This window comes from Seriola lalandi, unplaced genomic scaffold (assembly GCF_002814215.2).
Source record: "Seriola lalandi dorsalis isolate HSWRI2012SDOR001 ecotype SW California unplaced genomic scaffold, Sedor1 jcf7180002054591, whole genome shotgun sequence".
Classification (NCBI taxonomy): Eukaryota; Metazoa; Chordata; class Actinopteri; order Carangiformes; family Carangidae; genus Seriola; species Seriola lalandi.
The window spans coordinates 879189-887694 of NW_019525144.1; the positions used below are offsets into that span (position 1 = coordinate 879189).

An 8506-nucleotide genomic window follows, 5' to 3' on the forward strand; every position below is an offset into this window, starting at 1 on the left:
GCGTGCGTGCGTGCGTGCGTGCGTGCGTGCGTGCGTGCGTGCGTGCGTGTGTGTGTGTGGGTGTATGTGTGTGTTTGTGTGTCCAAAATGTTGTTTATACTTAAAAGCTCCATGTGATTTCTCATTGTGTCCTTGTTGGTGTGTGTTTCCTCTCAGAACGCATTGTCCCCCACAAACTCTTCACTCCTCTCCTAACTGGTATGGTGGCTACTGGCGTCTTACTCAGCCTCATTCTACTGGTGCTGCTCTATAAGTACATGCAGGTAAGATGGGAAATATATCATACATACGTATCATTACTGTAATGAAGGACTGTTTTAATCTCAGTGAAAGTAATAAATCTCTCCTAAATCACATAAATCTGTTACCATCAATCCCATTCAAATCCATGAATCAGTTTAAAAATCCATAGACATCAATGTCAAATCAAGGTTCATCTAGCAACATTGATATGCAGTTTGCATCGTGGAAAAATAAATGGCTGCAATAGTATTTGGCAAAGGGCCCACTCTCCTTTACTGATGACTCATGCCTCCATCTTGTTGAGTTTGTTAAAGTTCGAAACATCTTGTTCAGATCAGACTAGTTTTTGTTCTGCATTCCATATTCTGCTGATAGCAGAAGAAACACGTCCTTTTAATCAATATGAATGTGTCCTAATGAATCTGAAATGAATCAATCAACCATTCAGAGCGCAGACACGCTGCAGCTAAAGGCTTTTTTTGACACCCCGATCACATTAATTTGCCCCCCACAGCATGCTGCTCTTAACGCACTCAGATGACTCAGACTCCTTGAGAACTAGTTTATGAATCCGCAGCGGGATCATCAGGGGAAAGTCTAGACACAGGCTGTCAACTAAAGTGCCCTGAGTAATCTGAAATTGAATAGAAGAGCAATGAGAAAAGGCCAAATATGTGAGCTATACCAACATGTAGTCACATACAACAAACAATCCCAGGAAACTTATCCACAGTCACTCTCTCTGCAAAAATCACTGTCCTCTCTCCTCTCCAAACTTCAACAGAAGCCAAAGTTTCAAATTCAGTGGAAGGTCATCGAGAGTATCCATGGCAACAACTATATTTACATTGACCCCACCCAGCTGCCGTATGACTCCAAATGGGAGTTTCCTCGACAGAAACTGCGCTTTGGTGAGTTTTCATGGCTGTTTAGCTTTACTATGTGTATGAGATATTCCTGCAGTTTGAAACAAGTTTTACTCGCCTCATTTGCATGTGTGTACTGTTTGTCATTCATTCACTGCAGAAACTGGTTACAATGTCAGCACTCATTTCCATGTTTGTGTTTGCTCGTGTGTGTGTGTGTGTGTGTGTGTGTGTGTGTGTGTGTGTGTGTGTGTGTGTGTGTGTGTGTGTTCTTACAGGTAAAACCCTGGGCTCTGGGGCTTTTGGAAAGGTGGTGAGGGCCACAGCGTATGGACTCTGCTCTGCGGATACCGTTACAACTGTTGCTGTTAAGATGCTCAAACGTAAGTTTGCCTGTCCCTGAGTCTGTGTGTTCTAACAACATACAGTTTATTGTAAGGGTGTATACAGTTGTGGAAAGTGACTAATTATATTTATTCAAGTGCTGTACTTAAAGAGTAACTTAACGCCCAACATCACTGCTAGCTGGGGTCAGAGGTGTGCTTTGTTGTACCTGTCATGGGGTCCTGAAGTACACCTGTGAGAGAACAGACATTTTACAAAAAAGCTGTTTGTCATGTTCAAGATGTCTATGAGTTTTTAGCAGTTCCACCAAAAACTAATTTCCCTTCTGAAGTTTCATTTAAATAATTTTTGGAGGCTAAAGAGGTTAAAAAAAAAAAAAGAAGATTACCCAATGAGCAAAAATTGGAAAGTTTTTTCCTCTTTCCTACGCCATTAATCATCTCACTGGACTAAAAACTACCTTACAGTAAATAAAGTAGCTAAAGCTAGCTCCACCTTGACTAGTTACAATATTAAAATGGTTCATACACATTGATGCATCAGTATTAACAATCTAATAATGTTATATATAGTAATACATCCGGACAAGGACTCTTAATGGACTCATTCTACATTGCTGTGTTGTTATGTTTACTGATGTAATGGATGTGTGTATAAATGATGCGATGATGTCATCTCAGCCAATGCTCATGCCACGGAGAAGGAGGCGCTGATGTCAGAGCTGAAGGTTCTCAGTTACCTTGGAAACCACGTGAACATTGTTAACCTGCTGGGAGCCTGCACCATCGGAGGTGAGAGGAGCCGCTGCAAACCAGTCATCTAACTTTGGTCTGGGTTTATTATATGACCATTATATTTGCACTGAAGCTTTATTAGGTCATTTATTTATTGACTGTTTTTTTTTTTATGGTTAATGAGTACTGTTTGGATGATTGTGTTGAAAGCTTAGACACTTACATGATCATGCGCTGACTTGCTACTACGCCCAGCCAATATGGTCCTTTTATCAAAAATCAGATATTGGACAGTCAGTATTGAAGCGGCTCAGAAATGAAGACGTGATGCACTTTGACTGGTCACAAATTTTCGGTGCAGTGGATCAATATTATCTACCTGTCTAGCCCTCAACATTGATTGTAATGCAGCATTTAAATGGTATTCCAATCGAGTATGCATGAGTATGTTATTGCTGGGAAACACGGACGCTTAAGATGTTTTTGTAGTGATGTCTCGTGCATTAAAAACTTAATTTAAAGATATTGACACACATTTCTACAACATGTTTTAACTCAAACTACTAAGATCAGCCTTTAAACACACACAGTTCTGCCCCGCGTCAGTCCGTTTTTCTCCTCTTTTGGCTCATCATTAGAGCTTTGAGTTTCTGTTTCCTTTTCATTGTTATATGCTGTCATGTGATTTCAAAATCAGTGAGTGAGGTTTCTCTTTTATCTCTGCATCCTGCCAGGCCCAATTTTGGTGATCACTGAGTACTGTTGCTATGGTGACCTCCTCAACTTCCTGCGCAGAAAGAGAAATTCCTTCCTTAATTCCCAAGTTGGTGATGGTTACTATCGCAACGTCTTGAACCAAACTGAGCCAACAAGGTGTGTATGTGTGTGTCTTCTTAATATCAACTGCTGTTAAAAACTGATTATTACCATGTCAAAATGTAATACTTGCATGTGTCTGTGTGTGTGTGTGTGTGTGTGTGTGTGTGTGTGTGCCTTTGTAGCCGAGATGTGACTGGTACGGGATATATGCCCATGCGACCCTCTGAGAAAGACCGGTCTTCACAGTCAGGTAGAAAACTTCTCACTGTATTTTCCATGACGCATTGCAACAGTGCGTTTAAAGTCTCTGGTTTCTCGCACTAAAGCTGACAATGTAATCTTCGTCTAGATGATATTGATGAAATGTCTCTGGACGCTGAAGATCTCCTCAGCTTCTCCTACCAGGTGGCCAAAGGAATGGAGTACATTACTTCCAAGAATGTAAGGCTTTTACTGACTGTGTTAATATTTATAGAGCAGTCACAGAAGAGACATGCTACTGCTGGTTTATAAATCACATTATGGCTCAGGGCCAACATGCTGTACATTGTCAGCTAGTAAAATCTGACCCTAACCCGAACTAAACACGGAGAAGCTGCATTTACTGTAGATCTTATTCTGCAAATAGATGGAACCAGCCATCTCACAATCTTAGCCACTTTAAATTTCAAATTAAAACTCTCTGGCTCACTTGTCTGCCTTTGGGTAATTTTTCTCTAACTGCACTTTTGTGTCTTTTATTAAATTAGGCATTATTTATGTCTAGACCGTGATTATCCTAAAATGGTTCCCCTGAAATTGTTTAATTTAATGTTTTACATAAAACCTTTTACTACTCTATATAACTATGTTATACTATGCACTCCATAGTGCTGAATTGAAGCGTAATAAACTTACCAGATGAATAACACAAATAATATAGTTTAATTCCACGCCTCTAGCCTGAAGCAGAGTCTGTTATTCACCTTTTCTTTCAGCCATAAATAAAGGAGGCCACTGAATTAAATATTAATTGCTTCTCTGGATTCAAAGGGGAATACAAAACATATATTTGTTTATGAGTCATTTTTTGCCAAATATGTATTAACATAAACTGTATCTGCTCTCAAATATAATCCTAAAACAGTTTTATTAATCAATACTATTCTTAAATTAATTGAAAGAAAATAAATAAATAATAATATAATAATAAAAATAATAAAAAAAACATGTAGGTTGTGTGTGCTCCTGCAAAAACTTGGTCCACCAATGAAAAATACTGAAAAATAACTGGCCCATGGTCTCTGCTTTATTTATTCTCTTCTCTTTGTCATATTGTTTCAGTCCATTTTGTGTTTTATAAAGAGTCGTCAGCTTGGCTTTTGTGTTTGATACAAGTTTTACTCGCCTCATTTGCATGTGTGTACTGTTTGTCATTCATTCACTGCAGAAACTGGTTACAATGTCCGCACTCATTTCCTTGTTTGTGTTTGCTTGTGTGTGTGTGTGTGTGTGTGTGTGTGTGTGTGCGTGCGTGCGTGCGTGCGTGTGTGTGTGTGCGTGTGCTCAGTGTATTCACAGGGATCTTGCAGCCAGAAACATTTTGCTGACTCACGGCAGGGTGGCAAAAATTTGTGACTTTGGGTTGGCACGAGACATCACCACTGATGCCAGCTATGTCCTCAGGGGCAATGTGAGTCTGTCACTCTTTCTCTCTGACCTTCCTTCCCTCCTTCCTTCCTTCCTTCCTTGAAAGTGGAAAATTCTCCACATCTCTTGAATAATTCACTTTAGTAGAGCTTGACCTTGTGATCAGTGTGTATGTCAAACAATCTCATGTTTCTTTAACTAGCTTTTCAACCTCATCTCACAGTCCTTATCAGCAAATAGAAATATAGTATATGCAGAATATGTACATGCAAAGTCCTACATGTATTATTTGGCTGTAAGAAATACATCCGAGTATTGGAGGAAAAGAATGAATAGAAAATGCCCCTGCTCACTGCTGTTTATCATCTGTGAAAAAGCTTTGCTTGAAAAAATGGAACCTCTTTACAATAAGACTACCCTTATAAAGGATTTATAAACGGTTTATAATTAGGTTATTAATTCAGTCGATAACACTTTATAAATGATAAATAAACAATTATAAACGAGTTATAACACAGTGTAAGTGTAAAACCCATCATCATTTTTTAATGAGTAACTATAAGACTCTGTTTTACCAGTTGTAAAAACTAGTATGTATGAAAACTGTGTTATAACTTATAATGTTATATATCTCTCTATATATATATATATAACATAATTATATTATAACATAATTGTTTATTTCTGATTTTTTAAGTGTTAACAACCAATTTAATAAAACATGATATTAGTTAATGATACATATGATATTTCTGAATGAAAACAAAGAGAACATTGTCCATGTAATCATTGCTCTTCCTCCTGCAGGCTCGTCTGCCGGTCAAGTGGATGTCTCCCGAGAGTATTTTCGACTGTGTCTACACCTTCGAGAGTGACGTGTGGTCCTACGGCATCCTGCTCTGGGAAATCTTCTCTCTGGGTAACATTTCCAGTTAGAGCTGTACCGGGGCATCTGTTTTCATAATGTCTGAGCAATTATTATCATCCATTTGAGCTGACTGGGGCCTTATTAGAGGCGCTGATGATGCTCCCAAGCAACAACATCACTTAGTGGATCTAATACATGCTGTAGCTCTAGGAATCATCATCATTACAATTCATGATTTTTTTTCTTCCTCCAAATAAATAAGACAAAAATGACAGTTATTTTAAGCGTATGCATATTGTATGTTGGTGTTGCAGGTAACAGCCCGTACCCTGGGACGCAGGTGGGCTCAGCATTTTATAGGATGATTCAAGAGGGCCACAGGATGAGTAGGCCTGAGTTTGCTCCCATTGAGATGTGAGTATTTTTATTTGAGGATTATAAGTAAGAATGCGGTCTATCATTATTTTTATTGACAATTAATCTGTGGACTTTTTCTCTCAAGTAATTGATTTATAAATGTCAGAAAAGGCAACATATATCAAGTTATTTGTTTTGTTCAACCAGACACACACTGGAGTAGCTGAAACCAGTGAACATTTGGCATTTTTGCTCATGACTTAAACGATTCATTAATTATCAAAACAGTTGCCCTAATTTTCCGATTTAATGACTAATTATTGCAGCTCTCATTATAACCTGTGTCTCTTTTGTTATGATGATGAATACACTATGAACCAGCAGATGAATAAAAACACTTTTCTGAAAATGTTTATTTTTTATATTGGTGGCTACTTGCAATGTTCATCAGTTGGATTTTGTTTTTCTTTTATTAGTGTACAAAATAACACAAAAAGGAGTAATTACAGGGATAAATTACACACACACACACACACACACACACACACAGATAGATCGGTGCAACAAAATGTACAGCAAGACAAAAATGTTGTAGTGACACATAGTGAATTCTTTGTTACTTCTTTGTTTAGTTTTATACTGGCTGCACCTCTGTGTGCATAATGTCTGTGTCTAGTAGAAACCACCATATCCCCCTCTGTCAAAGCTAAACCCAGCCTCACCTCTGTAGGTACGACATGATGCTGTCCTGCTGGAACCACGATCCTTTGAAAAGGCCTTCCTTTAGGAAACTGGTGGAGAGGACTGAACTACTGCTGTCTGAAAATACCAAGAACGTAAGTATATAAGGATTAATTACTCACGTTATTTCTTTTTTCTTTTTTTAAGATTATTGTTTGGCGTTATGTCCTTAATGACAGTGTAGATACAAACAAGAAACAGCAGGCTTTTTAAAACTTCCATGAAACACGAGTGTGTGTTGCTTCTCAGGTTTACCTGACGCTGAGCAACGCCCCAATTCCTCCAGAGCAACAGAGGGCGTCATCACGGAGGCTGAGCTCTGTCTGCAGCACGACAGCACCCACCCAGCCTTTACTGCAGAGCACGACTGATGTCTTCCTGGACTATGTCTGACACACTCATACACTCATACATACACACGCAGACAGACACACACACACACACACACACACATTTATATGCACATACACAATGCTAGGAAATATACAACCCCCCTACCTCCCTGATCGTTATCTCCTTTTACTGCACAAGTATACGAGCCAAATACACTCTGTAGACTACTAACAACACATTCACTCAAACTAACTCTCAAGTGCTCACACATACACAAAGACACACACACACACACACACACACACACACACATAGATATTGTATATATACAATCCTGCACTAGACTTTCAGTATTGGCCTCTATCTAATCTTCCCTTTGGCGTATTGATCTCTGTAGTAGGTATTTTAGGTGCACATCTATACAAGCAGACTCAAGCTCTGGCCACCCATCAGATACATCAGCAGCGGGAGGAGTTTTGGCTCACAATCAGCTTTGGATTACATCTTAAAATGCTTTGGGAAAAACAGAGACTACCTGACCGTGGGAGATGATATTGGACTGAGGCATGGATAAGCGGAGTTTGTGCCTGATGACAAAACTACAAGAAGTCTTTGTGTCAGATTTGTCTCTCATTTTAAACAAACAATACAACATTTTGGGAATTACACTTACATGCTTTGTTAATGGGAATTAGGTGAGACCAGTCTCATGTCTCATGTTAAGTATGGAGCTGTAGTGAGCACGCAGTTAGCTTAGCATAAAGAAAGGAAACCATAGGAAACAGCTAGTTTGGCTTTTTCCAACAATTAAAATCTGCCTACCAGCACCTCTAAAGCTCACTGATAGGTGGACCGTATGCTATGCTAAGATAACTGTGTCCTGGCCACAGCGTCATATTTAAGAAACCAATATAAAGGTGACATCTACCTGTTTATCGCTCAACAAGAAGGTGCATAAAAGGGGCTTAAGTGTATATCACTAAATGTCGAACTATTCCTTTAAAATTCTTAATTTACTGCAAAAGTCACTAAAGCAGAGGTTGTCCGCAAGCCTACCTTAAAACTGGTTTTAACAGGCCTTGAAAAAAAGAGACCTAAAGTCTTAAATGAGCCATAGCAAGGTGGCATGCAAGCTCCTAATAATAAAAAACAAAGCCATAAGTTACAGAAACACCGATTCCCACCTGTGTGTTGTAGCTTTGAATACTGTGACTTATAAAAACTAACTGGTGTATTGCTGTGTGTATTTTAGAGATAGCTTTAGTTTAGTCTCTTTAGCAAAGCCACTGTGGTCAGGTGTTTAGGACTGATTGTGTGCTCTTTTTACTTGATTTATGTCAAACATGTATGCAATGTAAATACAATAGAGATGTGCCTTTAGATTTTTTTTTTTTTTAATACTGAATGCATTTGGTTGTGACACAGTTGTTGTGGAGAGGACAGCCAGAAGAGAGCTTATGTTCACTGGTTTTGAGGTTCTTGCAGTTTTGATACAGTTGGTTGACTTGTAATAATAAAGTACCTGTGATGGTAGAACCACCTGGAAAGTGTCCATTTCCTTTTGTAATTTT

The 8506-nt window shown here is 38.8% G+C and overlaps 1 protein-coding gene across 1 annotated transcript in view; it reads left to right on the plus strand.

The window, feature by feature from the left end:
- The window catches only part of kitb (KIT proto-oncogene, receptor tyrosine kinase b), a 19218-nt gene extending 10736 nt beyond the window's left edge, over positions 1 to 8482 (plus strand). Inside the window, exons 10-21 of the mRNA XM_023419237.2 lie at positions 157 to 263; positions 1028 to 1154; positions 1388 to 1492; positions 2135 to 2245; positions 2923 to 3061; positions 3190 to 3257; positions 3357 to 3448; positions 4557 to 4679; positions 5444 to 5555; positions 5819 to 5918; positions 6592 to 6697; positions 6852 to 8482. Of these exons, the coding sequence (XP_023275005.1) occupies positions 157 to 263; positions 1028 to 1154; positions 1388 to 1492; positions 2135 to 2245; positions 2923 to 3061; positions 3190 to 3257; positions 3357 to 3448; positions 4557 to 4679; positions 5444 to 5555; positions 5819 to 5918; positions 6592 to 6697; positions 6852 to 6995 (1334 nt within the window). The 3' untranslated portion in view covers positions 6996 to 8482. The remainder of the gene's footprint in view (positions 1 to 156; positions 264 to 1027; positions 1155 to 1387; positions 1493 to 2134; positions 2246 to 2922; positions 3062 to 3189; positions 3258 to 3356; positions 3449 to 4556; positions 4680 to 5443; positions 5556 to 5818; positions 5919 to 6591; positions 6698 to 6851) is intronic.
- The last annotated feature ends 24 nt before the right edge of the window (positions 8483 to 8506 follow it).